We start from the raw sequence: 18,963 nt of genomic DNA on the forward strand, positions 1-18,963 counted from the left end.
CAGGTACACATTCCCATGTAAACCAAAGCATAAAAGAGTTTTTCTGGTGTCTTAAACTAGGCTGTCTTCTGAAATACCTGCCAGAGCTTGGCACTACAGAAAACCAATTGAGAAAGTAACTAGTCAGCTGATGAGAAAATTACCACTTCCCTCAAACTTTCTGCCAGAAATATATAAGTAAAACAAGAAAATAAAACCAAAACAAAGCAACAGGACTTCCTGGAGTTTTCACTGAATATTCTTTGTTGCTTAAAACAAGAAAACAACAAACTGTTTGGCAGTGGTACAAGTTCCTTATCTCCATCAAGCCCCAGGAATTTGATGTGCATGTTTTGCAGTAAAAATAGAGGTGAACCATTGTTCACTTACTCTCTTGCAGACTGAAAAAGCATAAACACTTTAAAATAAAAAAGATGGCAAGACAGAGAGAAAATGCCTCAACTCAATTTGGTTTCCTCAAGAAAACACACAAATTATCTTCTTAGAAAGCTTGTTTTCTTCTGGCAATCTGAGAATAGAAAAGCAACTTAAACTCCTAGAAGCACAACTCTGAGTTTCAAAATTATGTGGAGTGGCCAACCTTGGGAGAATTTTCCAATACTGCAGATAGTTGCCACAGGAGAGAAAAATACGTGCACTGGAGAGCTGGCAGGACCATCTGCAAATAAAAACACATGTCCTTTATTTACATGAAAGGCTCAACAGCAAAAAGCTTAGAACTAAACAAAGCATCCAAGCCTGACATTCTGCATGCTGCTTGCATGACCATTTCTGCACTGTAAAGTATTTAGACCCTCAAAATAAACTTAATAGGTTCACATAAAAGCAAACATTGCCTCCTGAGAAACTTCATTACTAAGGTTCTGCTTCTGCAGAACTCTGATGCCTTGACAAGTTCAGTGGAAAGTAACCATGTACTAAAAAGGATGTTCACAGAAACTAACTTTAGCTTAGCTTCTCAGGATTTCTCTGCAGTCTTTGGTGAAAGGCAGACTCCTCCAGAGGGTAATTCAGAGCAGAAGCCAAACCTTGGTGCTCTGATGCTCCATCTAAAGGAGTCCACCTCTACCCACTGGCTGCAGACTCTCTCTTCACAGCTAAATTTCACCCCTTTCCAAATAACCTCAAGTTCTGTCCTGAGAACAGAGGCTGATTAATATTCATGGCTGCTTGAGTACTTCACCTTGTAATCTCGGGATATACACCTCCATCTTGGCACAGCCAATTTTTGAGTTGAGGCAACCAGACAACCAAAAGGCTGCAGTTGAGACAACTGGTAATTACAAACCATCTTCACCCAAGAGTCAATCTGCAAGCAACGGGTCCAAAGCATTCCAATCTCTGGTTACATGCAATCTATAAGGGGCTCCTCACAGTCCCAACAATTTCATATGTACTGAGAGCAAGACTGTGCAATCAATGGGAAGTACTGAGCATGACAAAGGATCAATCCTGATGTCAGATGATTATCATAGTTTTGGACAATCTCCAAACTAAATGAATCTATGGCATGAATTTACTGATTCCAATAATGTTACACCAAAGACAGCCTCAGTTTCCCAGAGAAATGGAAACAGTATCTTCCTGCCTCATAGGACATTGATATATAAGATTATTTAATATTGCCTAATTTTCCTGCTTTCAACAAGAAAAACCTCTTTCAATGTTAAATATTAACAACTCACCAGAACAGGCAAACTCCTATGTTCCATTTCAAACACCAGCAACCTTAAAGTCTTGTCATACAGATTCCACTTGGTGAGATCATGGGCACTGCAAGTGAAAAAGAAACAATAATGATACACTAAGCAACAAATGAAATCTCACCTGAGCAAACAGGTTAAATGTATCCTATTCTTGCCTTCATCTGATGTACAGCAATAACTTTAAACAACTAATTATTAATTACTGGGGGGGGAGGAAATTAAGTTTTTCATGATCTAACACTGCAACATTTAGCCCATAGCTTTACAGTCTGCATTCCTACCACAAAACTGCAGTGTTGTGAGGCGAGGAAAAAGAAGCCTGAGCTCTGTACCCTCTCCTATACTCTATCCACACTCTATAAGTGCCCAAAAAGGTCTAAAGAACAATTTCCCCACCCTGCCTTAAAAGAGTGTTTCTACTACTCTTGAGTGTTCACAACTCAACGTTAGACTTCTCTTTGCAAAAACAGAGCAGCCCCAGCATGCAGAATAGGTAAAAGACACATTGAGAAAGCAGCCCAATTCCCCCACCCTTTACTATCTTGCATGATAATTTACTTGGTGAACAATCACTGGAGAACCAAGCTTTTGAAAAATCCATCTTTTAACACAAAAAGATCAAGTAAACTAAAACAAACAAAGCAGATTACATCTGCTGGGAAAAAAAGACTGCATTCACTATACTCTCTTCAGACTGACCACCAGTGTTGACAGTAAGGCAGTGCAAATCATCCAGCTAGGAGGGAGGCACCACAGAGAGGATCTCTGTGTCCACTCTGACATCCCAACTCTGTCGCACACACTTCTTAGCCACATTAGGGCTGATGCTCCAACCTCAGTAAGGAGTCCAAAAAGAATTCCTTATCTAAGAGTACAGTTCTGTTAAGAAGAAACTAAACCTTGCAGCACCTCTCATAGGGATTATTTTAATTCTCTTGTGAAAAATCTTATTAAAGCTAACAAACAAGAGCAATTCTCACTTTCCACCTGTTAGGTCAACACTTAAGTATATGGGGAAGTAAATTGTGTAAATAAACATCTCACTTATGAAAAGCTGCTACTCTTCTCAAAGCAGAGTGCATCCGGGAAATTTCTCTTGCATCTGTACAAAATCCTTCTTCCTAAATTATGGAAGTTTGTGAAAGAGAAAGGAATTAGCCAGTGCAGGGCAAGGTAACTGCTATGTTCTCTTCCCAACCAGCCCACAAGCTTGAATTACTCTCCTCCAGCACTCCCCAGTCCCTTCACCTTTAACCATGCTACTCATATCTTCCTCTACAGTAAAAAAAAACCCAACACGTTGACTGCACAGAAGTTTTGTATAAGGAAATGTCCCTGTTGTTAATAAACCCACAGCAGCCTCCCTAGACTACAGTATTGCTAACACAGAGTAAAAACTATCAATTAGGCTAATACAGAAGTGCTAACCCTCAGACTCACAGGCCATTCATGGTCCCTCACACAGTTGTTAGGGATCTCTGGAAAGCTAACTGTTCACATGGTGCTGACTCTCCTTGCTTCCAGCTGCCAGATCACATTCAAAGATAGCTAAAAATATATTAAATACTTTCCCATAGATGCAATTGCTGTAGTTTCCACAAGTATACTACGTGATTATGGGAGATGGTATATACAACCAGGAATTAGAAGGGAGGGGTTCCAGGAGAAAATCTCTTTATTTAGATATGGATCACACTATGAAGGAGTTGAAGAATCCCTGATCTAGCACTTATCTTGTTTCTTATAAGTACACATTCTCCCACATTGACAGAGATATCTATTTAAGACCAACAAAATAAATCCAATCTGAGGTTAGGGGATTTTTTGGCTTGACACATTTTACAATATCCCAGTGTCCAATAAAAACCTGCCAGTGTTAACTCTCATACCATGGCATGACACCTGTTCATGACGGCACAGTTGATCAGATCAGCTGCGGGCTTCTGTTGTTCAGTTCAGCCAGCAAGCTATTCATATCACCACCAGCTGTTTCTGCTTTTTAGAAGTAATGAAAAACTTTGAGGGAGACACTGCAGTCCTCCTTCAAGGGGAAAGTCATCATTTCAAAGACCCCAAAGCTTTGAGGGAGACTCTGCAGTCCTCCTTCAAGGGGAAAGTCATCACTTCAAAGACCCAACAGCTATACAATCTGCATTACAGCCTGCTAGGGTTTTTTTTTCCTAGTACTCTCTCTACAGCCAAAGTGGCAGCACAAAGGCCATCTTGTGTACAGTCAAATCTGTACAGAAGTACAAAACTATACCTTTTTGGGAACAGCCTCATCACCTTTAGATCCACAGCACTTCTTAGCTGATCTTGCACTTGGTATCTTTGGCACAGTAATGGAGCAACTATGGAGCTTAGGTCAAGAAAATCCACAAGACATAAAATGACCTAGTGCTGGTGTGGACTACCTCGTTATTATTTTCGCCACTCTATTCCTGCCAAAGTACATCTGCTTCATTAAAATGTAGAGTCGATCTTTTCAGAGGTGCAAACCCATCTTTGAAAGCTCTGCTCCCCTCAAGCAGAGAAACAGCAGAAAAAGAATAGTTTCATATCCCCGTTAACTTTTTGGTCGTCTTTTCTCATAGGGAAACAGTCTGTTTATCTCCACAATGAGTCACACTCACCTTTTGCCAAAAGCCATCTAGTAGCTGGTTAAGCTGTCCCATCAACTCATCTATCAGTTGAGTTCGGGCACAATCCACCTGGCTATAGATGGCAATTTCTTCACTGCAGAGGATATAGTAAGTCCTGGAGGAAGCCTCAAGAACAGACATGTCAGAGTGTTTGGCCACAATGTCTTTTACCTCTCTCAGCAAAGCATCCAAATGCTGCAAGTGATAAAAGGGGTATTATAGGTAAATTGTACAAAAATCCACTTATGCTTTAGATACATTTCACTAGGCCCATATATCTCAACATGAAATAAATGCCAGTCTAAGGAGCAAAGGGGCAGGATTAGAGGATACAACTTTTTTGTCTGGGTTTATAGCTCTTTTTCATTATTATTGTCTCGGGATCTTCCTAAGAATGAAGCAACTGCTTCAAGTTCTACTTTAGTAACACACGTTTGGCACTACATAAAAATAAAGGCAAAGGTAGGGAATAAAAAATGCCTTTCCAAAGGACAGGTGTGTCTCCAAACAATGGAAGTTTTCTCCCTCAGCAGCAGAGGATGGAGAATGTTTCAGATCATGTCAGCAACTGGGGTCTTCACTCTTAGTGAGACGAGGTAACTTCTGCCATTCTGCTGACTCTATCTCTTCCAGTTAACGTTTTGTGCTGAAATTAACCTAGGAGTGTTCGCCTAACATTACCTCCCTGTAAACATCCCTGCTTAAGAATACGTTACGCTATTTCAAGGATTTCATCTATCCATTTCTGACCACCCCTCTCCCATCAGCAGATATACTATCTCCATTCTTATCTTTCACTTACTATCCTTCCCCAGCAGCTGGGAGTCAGTCTCCAAGGAGAATGAAACCTATTCTGTAGTAAACTCCTGGGAGGCACCAGCTTAGACACATGGCATAACCCACCCTCTCTCCACCCAACAATGAAAAACCCAGGGCTGGGCCTACCACATGAAACCACAAATCATTATCTGGCAGGGCCAGTCACAGCATATCAGGACTGACAAGCACTAAGGCTTTCCTTTGGCAGACCCAAATAAAAAAAGTAAAGTCTGAATAAGACCACCTTCCTCAAGGCATGAGACCATTTCTTTATATTGCAACAGTCTCCTGCTTGTTCCAAGTCACACTAAACTCTGTACATTGTCACATATATTTAGTACATTCCACATGAACTGACTACCCCAATTTCTATTCACCTTCTCTAGATGTCCCGTACTGTAAACATCTAAATCATAATACTGAGGAATCTGCAGAAGATTTGCCACTTTTTGTGCATCTGTTGAATACTGCAGAGAAAAAACAGGATATGAGTATACTGTAGGAATTTTAATGAAATATTTAACATGCATTCATAGAGCAGCTGTTAGTTACCTTTGCCAAGAGCTGAGGAAGCACCATAATAAAGTGTTCAGTAATTTTGGTACAATCTTCCAATTGTATCTTCTTCTCTTTTACTGACAGAATCTGCAGATAAAGCATTTTGTTTCAATTATAAAATCTCTTAGCTTTGAGTGTAATTTTACATGTAACCCAAGGTTAACTCACATGCCTTTGTCTAAAGCATATCAAGCTAAGATAAAGATACTTTTCCATGGAGATAACCAGACCCTTTTTTATTTTTTTGTTAACCTTAAATTAGATGCAAATCACTGAACAGCTATATCTTCTGGATAAAACGCTCACCATTTGTCAATAACATGCTTCAACTGGCTTTCCTCTAATGCTCATCTTCTTCAACATCCACTACTAATAAGATCTAGAGGTCAAAAGACATTGTGTCGTTTCATAAAAATAAGCCATTTTATTTGCAAAGATATACCTACCACTAGGAACATGCTGTCTGGCAAAGCACATAAGGCAAAGAGAATGTGATTACAGGACAATAAATAAGACTAAGACGCACTGACTTTTTTGGCTGCACCTCTGCCCACTGGAGGATGACCTTCAGCAGCTTCTCTAACCGTTGCGAGGATAATTTCAATGAGAGCACTTTCATGGGCATCACTCAGTGCTGCAAGTAAATCAGTCTCCTTTCAGCATCACACAAAAGAAAAATGAAGATGCAGCAACAGCTAATGTAAAGCCTACTCATTTATCTGAGCAACTGTGGAAGGACACTACGGAAAGAAAAATGCAGTGTTGCTAAATAAACACGTAGAGAGAGTTTTTGTTTTAATTTGAAGAAAATTATTTTCTACATTTACTGAACACAAAAGCAATTATTCCTCTCATGGCTAAACTTTTTAGGGCAGTTGGGCTCCCAAAACCACAGGCAGCTTTAACGAGGCCTACTCCTACTGACTACTATCTCATTTAGGACACTGCTTCTTTGAGTACCAAAATGCTTTAACTCACTGGGTCTACAAACTTTGATTTCAATCACACAGCCACCTCCAGTTCTGCTATAACAACTATTATTTATTTAAGTTCACTTTAAAATACTTGTACAAAAAACTAATCCTCTAGAGTTTTAGACATCTATGAACTCAGCACATTACTCATTTTCTTTTCAGGCATGAACAACAGCCCAACAATACTGCCTTCAATCAATTCATAATTTTAGATTCTTAAGTTTTGGACAAACAAACAAAACAAGTGAATGCTATGTAAGCACTATGGGTTAATTATGCAAGTATTCTTACAAAGCTTCTAAACTAACATTACATAAATACAGAATACTGAATAAAACAAATATGTTGATACAAATACCACATTAGCAGTGCATTGAGTTGCATCTGCTTTGTGGTCCTTGGGGACCACAATTTGGGATCAAAGGGTATTGCAATATGGAATGATCCTAAACTAGCTGAAAGCAAAGTTCAAAAAACAGTATCAAGAGATTCATTCACACAAAACTAAGCTCTTTGCTTACCCACCTTCTCCATCTTCTTCAGCATTTTTTAATAGAAGAGTGGTCATGCACTCCCAGTCCTTCAGGAATTTGCCTGCCCAGTCCCACAAGCTGTCTATGAGGTATGCAACATGTTTGTGTAGCTAGGGATTAAAAACACAAGCTTATAGAAGCAAATACATCATTAAAAGAAATACAGCTTCATATGTTCCTCCCCCTTTTTCCAATTACAAAGCTTCGTCATTCACACACATATTCACAGACAGTATTCCAACATATTTAGTTTGAGGCTGATGAACATTTAAAGACCATGTCTTCAATCTGATACAAAACAGGAAAGTGGGGAAGAAAAGCAGGAAAAAAGCTTTTCTTTTCTCTTTTTAGGATACTTTTCCTTTGTAATTTAAGTAAACTCTTTAAAACTAGCTTCTGTATTGCTTTCGTATTGCTGATCATAACAACTAAAAATCCAATCTTGGGACTAGAAACGAGTCAACATTTTAAGCAATGTCTGGGAAGTTCTTTGCAGAAAGACTCAAAACTGCTGTGCCTGAGACACTTTGGCCAGACATAGGTCTGCACCACTGCAAAAGCCAAATAGTGAAGTACAGCACTTACGCTGATAAAACTCTCAGCAAAACTACACAGTTCTTAGTCAGCATAGAGCCATGGTACTGCAACCCATATCTGCCTGCAAGAAGACACAGACACATACCAAAAAACCCTCGCTTACTGGCAATAGTCTTTCAGGTTGTTTTCAGAAGCTGCTTCAGCACTGATTCTCTCCATTAGCATAGTTGTAAATTAGTTTCAATACAACAGAACAGAAATGTCTTCATTAAAAACTCATCCTAGAGAGCAACAACATCCCAAACACGAAACATTTCAGAGCTCACCACCAGAAATAGCTTTCAAAAGGAAGCCAATAGTTGATTTAACATGCAGCACTGGATTTAAAAGGCTTACTGAAGGGACTATTCTCCTCACCTCACTCTCCAAGAAAAAACGTATTAATCTCTTCAACTGGTCAGTACTTGCCCCAAACTTCCCTCCTCCTTTGGGATGGACTTCTTCATCTCCCTCATGACTAAGCAGCCTGCCAACAGAAAAGGAAGTCAGTCCAGTTCTGCCACATTCTCCTTATACTCATTTGCCAATGTAACACTAATTCTGTCAAGATCCCAAGGATTGTATTTCTTCTAAATATCTATTTATTTACTCCAAATCACATTAGACTTTTTTATCAGATGAAAGGAAACAAGATTAGATTGTTTTCCGTTATGAGAGATCTGCTATCCCCGTGGATGCAGAGACTATTTCTGACAGTTTCACAGGTACCCTGCCAGTTTTCTGGACAACAGATGCAGATTCCACAGCATTGAACATATAATGTGGTAGGCATTTGCTAATGCTTGAAAAGGGGCTTGCTCTAGGCTGAAATTAAACAGAGTAGAGATATGACTACCTGATCATTATTCACATCATGGTACATTTTGGAACTGAAGCTTCTTAAAGAAAGCATAGTATCTTGTATTTATAAGAGGCAATTTACTCAACTTCACAAACACAGTGGAAAAACTGTTCTTCCTCTTCTGCCTGAAGTATGAAGCACAATATGGCACTTCAATTTCCATTTCCCTCTTTATCCAGAATGAGTGTGACTGTACTGCTCACAAAAAGTGCTAATCCCAAGATAAATATAGGAAGGCCATACCCGCAGATTAATGGAAGGCCCAAATGGCTTGGATTTAAGAGCAGGACCACACTACTCAATGTCAGTAAAAGCTTATACTTTCAGAAAGTATATAGCTGGTATAATTTTTCAGCTGGTATAATTTATGCCAGCTAAGTAAGTAACCTAAGTTAAAAATGAAGACAGTGAGGAGATTTCACGCAAACCAAGAAGGAAAAAAAAAAAAGCATAAGCATTTATACTAAAACTTCTACCAGTATGGCCAGGGAAAGGAGGGTGTCACTAACATCTCTAGCACACTAGAATGAACATTTCTATACTGGCAAAAGTGCCGGAGAGAAGAACTGGGCAAACAAGAACAAGGATGAGGTTTACAGGATCAAGGTGTCCACACTACACTGGGAAGCTGGATAGAAAAAGAAGTTATCAGGGCAACCACTTCAATGGCAAAAAGCAGCAGTGTTCTGAGAGAAAAAACACCTTATTTATGATAGAATATTAGGACCGACACAAAAGACTAAGTAAGACTAGCAGATGTGATAGAAGACTCATCAAAACAGAAATTTATCTTCATTTGTCTTTCTGTTGGACTTGGCTCCACAAACCCCAGAATGTCAGCAGTTCAGCTAGATAGGAAGAGACAGCTAGGAGGAGATTCTGCACATATGAGAAACACAAATCATTACTATTTCTGAATTTTTCCCCACAAAAGTCTTGCCAAAATATTTTTATTTTCATTCCTCTTTGTAAGGCAAAATTATTTCTCTCAGCCGTAGAGACAGAATATTTATTTCTTCTCTTTTTAGCACGCCAACTCCATTCACTTCATGCAACCATTGTTATAAGAAACCCATTTATAAGAGTTACTCCTGGGGAAGATAAACCCTGTACTTCATTAACCTGACAGAAAATTGGGAGGGATTTTTAATCTGCTGCATCTCTCATTATTCAAAGCCTTTACAATGTATAAGGCAACTTCCAAAGGGAGAAGAGGAGGCCATTTTTGTGATTAATCACCAAAGCTATGGAAATCCAGCAGATGCCAGGTGATGAATTAGCTTGTAAGAAGCAAAGCAACGGGAAAAGAAAGTAGAAAGAAAGGAGGTATGCTCTCAACATCGCATGGCATCTGTGGATCAGTCAGTTGTTTCATATTCTCTATGTTAGTCTTGCAACTTTTCTCATGCCTATTGTGCCAGGGCTGTGCAGGGGAACAAATGATTACCCCCAGACAGCACTTCTCTTCTGATTCAGCAGAAGAAAGCACATCTACTATCCTCATGGTACACACTTCCAGCAGAAAAATGAATGCTTAATGTCCCTCTTAAATAAATCCACCTTCATTCTGAAACAAATGAGAATATGCAAGAAGTAGGCATGCAGGCAGGCAGGCAGAGATACCTTTTATAAAGGAATTCCCCAGCTGCCACTGCAAGCGGTCGGTGTGTGGTATAAACAAACTGGTATAAAGTTTCACAGTCTTCAGCTGATAACACATCCTCACAGTTCCTAGGCAAAAATAACAACGGAAGTTATCGTTCAGGTTTATCTGCAAAGAATATTATGAATGCTATGTCCAGCTTTTACTAAACCTGATTCTCCATAGCCGTGCAACTTGTTTACACAGCTAAATTTTTGTAGGACGTATCTAAAAATGCTATCAAACAAAATTGGCAGCATTCTTTTACTCACTTTGTAGAAAAACAGAGGTCTGTGCAAGCCATGATGAATCAGGCCCACTGCATGGACATGAACATTAATTTAAAGTATAATTGAGGTTGATTAGTGGTCATGGTAAGAAGAGTAATAATAATAAAATAGGAAAATCATGCCTCTACTTTATGCTTAGATATTCACCATAAAAGATAATAGACAAGAAGAAGCCTTCATTTTGCAGTACAAATTATTTTTAAATTATTTATTACAGTATTTTAAAACCTATATTCCATTACACTAGGCCTATACAGTCACATGTAAAAAGAAATCAAAACACATTCTTGATAGCATGCTTTTGACTGTGACCTACTGCACAAACACACTCAAAGTCACAATTTTTTTCATTCAGCTACACATGTTGAGAATACCACATGCCATCTAGTAAACCTAGAACACTCTATGAGAGGTAGAAATGGTATTAATATCCACCTTTTACAAAAAGAAAACTGAAGCATCAAGGTTGAATAACCCACCAAAGAGATACCAAAGGAGTGAAGCCCAAAGCAAGGATTACAGTTTCAAAATGCCTGCTTCTTACTGCCATAGCAATGTCATTAGACTAAGCTACTTCAGAGAATGAAAGAGCAACATATGAGATCCTTACACTTACCACAGCCAGCTGAGGAGTAAGGGTTTTTATTTATTACTGCACTCAATCCTCAGGTAGTAACCGTTTAAACCCATCTACAGCTGCAGTCCAATACCTTCTCTAAAACTGAGGACTCATGCTTGCTCTTCGTTTGCTGGGGGTGATGTCTTACAAAAATTAGCAGCCCTTCCTGTGCTTGCCCATTTGTCTCCAAACCTGTTGCATCCTTCAGCATCCTCACAAGTCCCAAAGTCCCAAAATCTCCTCCAACCTGACTGAAAAAAACTAAGCTCACATTAGGTGAGAGTATCACTGGAGTGTCCATTGCAAATACTTTTTAGCGCTGTCTGGGATTTAAAATCAGGGCTGGGGGGGGGGGGGGGGGGAGGGGGGGGCAGGAAGGTAGCACTCATTTCTCAAAGCCAATAGCCTCTCATTTGTAGAAGTTGATACCCCATAAATTTTAGCTTTACAGTGTATTTACTCATGTATCACTTGAATTTTTCACATTTTTTCCAAGGTTGCTTACAATGGTCACTGGAACGGTAAAAAGGTCTTTAAATGGAAGTGCTAATGGTATGTCTCCAAAAGCGATGGGTCAATCTCACAAGATAATGCTTGCCCTCAACCAAAAAGAAAAGCTGCCTTACATACTTCAGGCAGGTTTTGGTGGCCTCTTTTAACATACAATTCCCTTTATTATATATTTGCAGTAATAGGACATATAGAAAGTGCTCTGAGCATATATATTGTGAAATCAGCATAAAGGAAAACATTTATGCAACACTTATTCAGCCATCTACAGAATTGGGGAAAGAGAGTAAAAACTGTGTTTATTGAGGTTAAACAGTAAGAAATTGAAAGAGGTAACATGGTGCATTACAGTATTGGTGCATTACAGTATATATTACAGTATATAAGCATTGGTGTGTCCTGTGAAGCCATGAATGAAGTATCAAATTTACAAAATCACAGAATCGTATAGGTTGGAAAAGACCTTTAAGATCATCGAGTCCAACCGTAAACCTAACACTACCAAGACCACCACTAAACCATGTCCCTAAGCACCTCATCCAAACGTCTTTTAAATACCTCCAGGGATGGCGACTCAACCACTTTTATTTATTAAACTTATACAAATTTAACAATTTAGATTTAAACAAAGACTGACAACAAATTGCATTTACAGGAGTAAAAATACATAATATAGCAAGTCTTTATATTAAAAGGCTATGGGGAATTTACTGAAATAAACTAGCAGTCTGACAAGGTTTCTTTCATTCTTTTTAATGTCAATCTATTATTTAGTTCTTTTAAAGCACTAGTTTCTATGAAGCTGCCCTTGTCATTTTCTCTCTATGTATTTTTAAAAAACTATGGACAGCTTGAAAAAGAAGAAATTTATATACAAACATACCATGATCTAGAGTGGGCCAACACAGAATCACAGAATGGCTGAGGATGGACAGCACCTCTGGAGATCATCTAGTCCAACCCCCTGCTCAGAGGAAGATGAGCTACAGCAGGTTGCTGAGGGTTGTGTCCAATCAGGTTTTGAATATTTACAAAGTCAGAGACTCCACAACTACTCTGGCAACCTGTTCCAGTATTGGACCACCTTCACAGTAAAAAAACTTTTTTCTTATGCTTAAATGGAATTTCTTGTATGAGCATGCCAGTCAAACGTACACTTTTTTTTTTATATTTGAAATTTTTATTCTTTATATTTCAGGTTTTCTCTTCTTAGCACATTTATGGAAATAGTGAATGCAAAACCTGTGTGTCTCTATTTAAAAAAAATTCCTTGCCTAAATTGTTCGGATAGCTCGAAGAGCTCAACAACATGCCTGCCATCTCTTTGGGTAGAAATCAAGGACTGCCTTTCCAGTACAAATGAAGCTGTCTTTCCTTAGAAATTCCCTTTCCTTAGGAAATGACCTGTGGGTCCTGGTGAACACCAAGTTGAACATGAGCCACCAATGTGCCCTTGCCACAAAGAAGGCTAATGCTATCCTGGGCTGCATTAGGAAGATTATTGTCAGCAGGTCGAGGGAGGTGATCCTTCCCCGCTACTCAGCTCTGGTGAGACCACACCTGGAGTGCTAAGTCCAGTTCTGGGCTCTCCAATACAAGAGACATGGACATACTGGAGGGATTCCAATGAGGGGCCACGAAGATTATTAAGGGACTGGGAGCATCTCTCCTATGAGGGAAGGCTGAGAGAGCTGGGACTGTTCAGCCTGGAGAAGAGAAGGCTCAGGGGAAACTCATCAATGTGTGTAAGTACCTGAAGGGAGGGTGCAAAGAAGATGGAGCCAGGCTCTGCTCAGTGACAGGACCAGAGGCAGTGGGCACAAACTGAAACACAGGAGGTTCCCTCTGAACATCAGAAAACATGTTTTTACTGTAAGGGTGACAGAGCACTGTCACAGGCTGCCCAGAAAGGTTGTGGAGTCTCCATCGCTAGAGATATTCAAAAGCCATCTGGATGTAGCCCTGGGCAACCAGCTCTAGGTGGTCCTGCTTGAGCAGGGAGGCTGGACCACATGACCTCCAGAGGTCCCTTCTAACCTCAGCCATTCTGTGATTCTCAAATCCCAACCTCCTTGTTTTTAACTTTGTCTTCAAAGAGGCCAGGAATTTGCCCCAGTTACATTAATCTACAGCAGTGTTATTTCCTCCCTCCTCAAGACAAGAGTAGGCCAGGTGCAATAGCTCTGGCCATGTATGAAGCACTCCCTAATAGCACAGAAGCAAAGGAGGGGAAAACAACACATTTTCTTTGCAGCACAGGCTGACACTCATGACATCACTTGAGCACCAGATCTTTTTTTTTTTTCTTTCTTGAATGGGAGGAAATACCTGCAGGTACTACTACTACTTTTCGCATACTGCTCAACTACTACCCTCTGTGATGCAATGAGGTTTATACTCATAAATCCCACTCAAATGAGTGCTTAGGGGTTTTACTTGCCTCTGGAAGTAGCAGCACTTGACTACACCTGCTACCACTACCACTAATACTACCACAGTAAACGGGTGCCTTTCTTTTTTACATACATAAGCCAATCATCAAACATTCAAAGAATACTTCAAATACAGCAATAATACTGCTGCAAATTTACAGCCTTCAGAATGCCAAGCAACACATAAAGGTTAAGCCAGAAGTGCCTGCCAGTGTTTAGGTGCCTAAAAATAAACAGGCATGGCCTTCCACATACCAATGTCATGACATACCATCTTCTCTGCACTTCAGTGTGAACATGTCATGAAGACAAAGTCGGGATATTCTAGGGGGAGATCACAGACCCATTTTGTTCTGCATATGGCACCAGCTGAAAGATTTCATATCTTGCTTTTTGTTACACTTTACTGTACACAAGAGACACAACTGCTGGAGTCGCCTCTCTTGGTCTGTGCTATTGTTTATACCAAGGATAACCATCAAAATCACGACAGTAAAATAAAAATGCACTTGATGCACTTTTCAAAGTTTTGCCACCTTATTCTTTTTGTTTTTAATGGCTGTGCAGGGAAAGATCTGTCACACATTATGGGGATGTTGGTAATCCAACGTATAGCATCTCAGTCAAAAATAATCTGTTATTTTGCATTTAAAATTAATTCAAGTTAAACATCAACATCTGCAAATACGTTATAAACAATTATTCATGCACTGAGCACTATCAACCAAAAAATATATGTTGAAAATATTCTAATGTCTGAGATAAAATTTCTAAGTAGAAAAATCAGCTAATCTGTTCTGTTCTCTCCCTCTTTCTGCCCTGCTGTCATTGAAGGTATTTCAAGACGACATCTTGGTGATCAGAGAGATGATAACATGGTTGCCACTACAATATAATAAGAGTCCTTTCCCACCCACTTTAGAATGGGATTACTATGTTGCAATACACTGTGATTCTATGATTATGCTGTGACAGAACAGAGGAAGATGCATGTTAGAGAGATGCTGTATGGTATGCTGTTTTGGTTAAGAAACATAACCCTAAGAGACATGCAAGTCTTATCTTTTCTTGTTAACTCTTCAGACAGGAAAGATAAAAATTTCAGAATAGATCTCAAGGTTCTTGAATAGAGGTACATGATGGCAGAAAACTGCTGAAGGTAACTTCCAAGAAAGCATAAACCTGAGAGGATGGAAAAGAGGAGAAGACAGAGGAGAAAGGACATGCCTTTGCTCTATTTTGGTCTTTCACTTTTGTTTTGTTTGGAATAGGCTTGACAAAGCACTACCGTAACTGCACCTGAAGAGGGGTGTGGTGGACCTGAAGGAATCACAGAGGAGCTGTGGGGAGCTCCATACCATTCCCTTTTGATAGTACCTAATCTGCTACAAGCAAGTTACTGATGCAAGAAATCAGAACTGTGCAGTATAATTTACTTCACTGCTTCAAATGCTACTTCTAGCAACTTCAAGACATTTCTTTATTTTTCCTAAAAGCCACTAAACTAGACAAAGGTGGATAATTTCCTTATTTGTATGCAAAGCATGTCTCTCTTTTCAGCTTTTTTTTTTTACAATCACATGAAAACACTTTTTATAACAACATTTAAGCCTTCAATAAACTTAACTAGTTTTCTGCACAATGGCTTGTCTGAATAACCTTGCTAGATACAGTGCATTTGCCTAACAAATGTCAATTTCTGCTCCAAAGTCCATGGCCTAGCTATGAAATAACACTACAGAATCACTGAGTTCAACTCTCTGCTGATACTGAATTACTTGTCATGGGACATCTACATCTACCACTAGAACTAATAATATATGACATTATTTGCCATGGCATCCTTTGCTAAATCCAGTTTTCAAGTTTCTCCTACAGAGTAGCCACTCCCTCTCCAAACTAAAACATCTTTCCCAGTCTAGTTGAGAATCAGAAGGGAGACTTAAGATTTTTAAGCACAACAGCGATGTACCCCTAACTTGACTTGGGCCTCCTGTGCCAAGCAGGACACTGGGAACTTACAAGCCTCAGTTTCTTGACTTTTAAGTTGGATTAACTCTCCTGACCACTGTCAAAGCACTGTGGTGAGAATTAATGTATTTATCAGCTCCATTAAATAGTTTTAAAACTATTTATGTTTAAAACTATTTATGTCTTGTGTTTAAAACTCAGTTTAATTTCTAGTTACATTTAACTAATGTAATACAAAGTAATTTTCCCCTTTGCTATTTATATATTCAAGCTATTTGTAGATTTGTGCCCCTACCTGCACCACTTGTAACCTTTCCTCATTCACCTACTACAGTTACCTAATTACTTTTGCTCCTCTTTTCCAAAATCCCTCTACTCTTCTAGGCAGTTAAGCACACAAAAATGAACAGAATTGTCTGGCAGTAGGCACACTAAACTAATTTGCCTCCTGAAGGGCAATGTTTTCAGTAAGATTCCTTGGTCTCTCATTGTCACTCATGTTTTCTCCCTCTTTATTTCCCTTCTTAGTTCTATTCCCTCTCAGATCCTTTGCAACATTAATGCTAACAATTATACATAATTCAGTAGCATTAATAATTTCTATTATGCTAAGCCTCATAGGCTCATTTCAGTTTCGGGATCGCATCATGCTGTGTAAAAATAGAAATCTACTAGCCCAAAGTCCTTGGCATTCAATTGAGACAACGTGCAACAAACAAGAAGTAAAAAATCTCAGCTCACAGAGATAGACAAGATGAAAATACACATATGGATTTGAGAAAAACAGGTATATGCATAGCAAGAGGGTTTTGAATCAGCATGGGAATTATTTTTTAATAATGCAACACATCTAAGTGAATTGCAAAGATCAGTGTTTTCACTGCCTCTCTAGCTAGCAAGAGAGAGAATGTAAAGGCCAGCATAGCAATGTTACAGGCCAGTAGTATGCAGAGTAGTCAATGTATATTCCACAGGACTGGAATGCAGTGATGGTTAAGAGACGGTCAAAGCTGTTACTAACATACATGGAGCACAGCTCCACTGCAACCGTAAAACATCACAAAAATAATTAATTGGCAATGAGGTCTTGCTACTATGCTCACCCCAAATACAGTTATGGAAGCCAGTAAAAGAGTTACTGATATAGTAAATTTTCCACAAGAAAGTCACAGAGCACCCAACGGACTAACTGGAGGAAAAAAGTTACTCCTGGCCTTGCTTCTTGGCAACACATGTCATGAAACAACAAAAGATTTATTCCAAGATTAGAGACATGTTCTAAAGGTCAGTACCTCACCAGTTAAGATTTTATTATTTGTTAAAAATAATCCATGATTCCAAATCAGATATAGGGAGTTCATGAGATAGATGTTCTTGCCAGTAGCTTTAAAAATAGAAACTTGATCTGAAGGGTCATTCATGTCTCACTAAAAATGCAAGTTGGGCAACTAGAATTCAGTTGCCAAATTCGCAGATGACAAAAATGAGCCATCCACAGAGAAGCCAATACAGCATGACAAAAGCAGCAAAAAATTTGATTACATCAATGCATACAAGTAGAAGTGCCATTTATAGAAGCTGTCATTTATTATTCTTTAAAGGCAGGGGAGTTGCTGTCCCCAACCCCATTTCATGCTTTACTGCATGTATCAAGCAGCATTACTGCTCAATATCCAGATACTGGTTTTGAGCTATGAGACACACCTATTTGAGACACATTAGCCCTGAAATTTCTTTGCTTCTGCAATGCCAGCAGCGAGTCCTTTCTGACTGAGGCATAAGCTTTTCCCCTGCTAGAAAAGCATCTTGATGCAGGCTCTTATTAAGAAGTCTGTACATGTGACTGTCTATATTGCCTGCATTCTCTTCACACAGATTTTATAGACTGGTCAGTACTAGTCTTATCAAAGAGAAGAGCTGTCATTGAATTTGCTTATTGAGTCCCCAGTTCCCACTTTCATCACTCCAACAATTAAGCCAAATCAGCAGGGCTCAGCAAACTGGGGGAAGAGGGGGGCAGAAAGGAGAATAGCTATGCAACAGATAAGCAAAGAGAAAGAGAAGCATGTATTTGCTAGGCCTCCACACAGCCTAATTAAAAACAATTTCAAAATGTATTCACTTCAGTTATGGAAACTACATTTTATGATGGAAAAATGTCATTCAGAAAACTTTAGAAGGCATTTATTCACATTGGAAATCATATTTAGCAAAAAATTGGAAAAAATTGCTTCAGGGAAAAAGAAACATTGATCAAACTTTTATAGCTGCAGCTTGCATTAATGAGAACATGATCCCTTATAATAAAGCCAGAGATGATAAACAGCTGCAGTGCCAATATAGCACTTGTTAGTTCAGATACAGAACAAGGGCAGCCATAACTGGTGTACAGCATCTTTGTACTTCAACAATGGTGTGCTGCTCCTCCTAGCACAGGGACACGTTATACACATAGACACAGTATTGTGCTTTGTTTCAATAGCTACACACCATGGAGAACCAAGGGATGTAGAAATGGAGGTTGTAAACACAGAAACAATATAACCCTAGCTACTACTAGTGAGGCCCAAACAATGGTACTCCCTTCAGAAAAGCATACTATGTTCACAGCATCATATGCTGTTCTGATGTGTATGTTGAAGTAGGCCTAGAGAGATGCCACTCAAATCAATGGAGTGTGAAGTGAGATAGGAGACCAGACTATAAAGCAGCACTTCAATATACAAACGTACTTGAAATTTAATGTAAATACCTACAGCATCATATTATTTGGTCCATTAAGGTCTACATCCTCATCTAGCAATGACCAATACTTCTGGCTTAAACAGA

At 39.2% G+C, this 18,963-nt stretch overlaps 1 protein-coding gene across 10 annotated transcripts in view; it reads right to left on the minus strand.

Moving 5' to 3' along the window:
• The window catches only part of LOC140646130 (cohesin subunit SA-2-like), a 65,338-nt gene that overhangs the window by 15,948 nt on the left and 30,427 nt on the right, over positions 1 to 18,963 (minus strand). For all 10 annotated transcript variants that reach the window (XM_072849563.1, XM_072849562.1, XM_072849564.1 and 7 more), the window contains 10 exons: positions 10,294 to 10,401; positions 8,187 to 8,295; positions 7,225 to 7,342; positions 6,256 to 6,359; positions 5,720 to 5,812; positions 5,545 to 5,634; positions 4,340 to 4,543; positions 2,751 to 2,827; positions 1,686 to 1,773; positions 581 to 658 (listed from right to left, as the gene is read on the minus strand). In XM_072849563.1, the coding sequence (XP_072705664.1) occupies positions 581 to 658; positions 1,686 to 1,773; positions 2,751 to 2,827; positions 4,340 to 4,543; positions 5,545 to 5,634; positions 5,720 to 5,812; positions 6,256 to 6,359; positions 7,225 to 7,342; positions 8,187 to 8,295; positions 10,294 to 10,401 (1,069 nt within the window). The remainder of the gene's footprint in view (positions 1 to 580; positions 659 to 1,685; positions 1,774 to 2,750; positions 2,828 to 4,339; positions 4,544 to 5,544; positions 5,635 to 5,719; positions 5,813 to 6,255; positions 6,360 to 7,224; positions 7,343 to 8,186; positions 8,296 to 10,293; positions 10,402 to 18,963) is intronic.

This window comes from Ciconia boyciana, chromosome 1 (genome assembly GCF_034638445.1).
Source record: "Ciconia boyciana chromosome 1, ASM3463844v1, whole genome shotgun sequence".
Lineage (NCBI taxonomy): Eukaryota > Metazoa > Chordata > Aves > Ciconiiformes > Ciconiidae > Ciconia > Ciconia boyciana.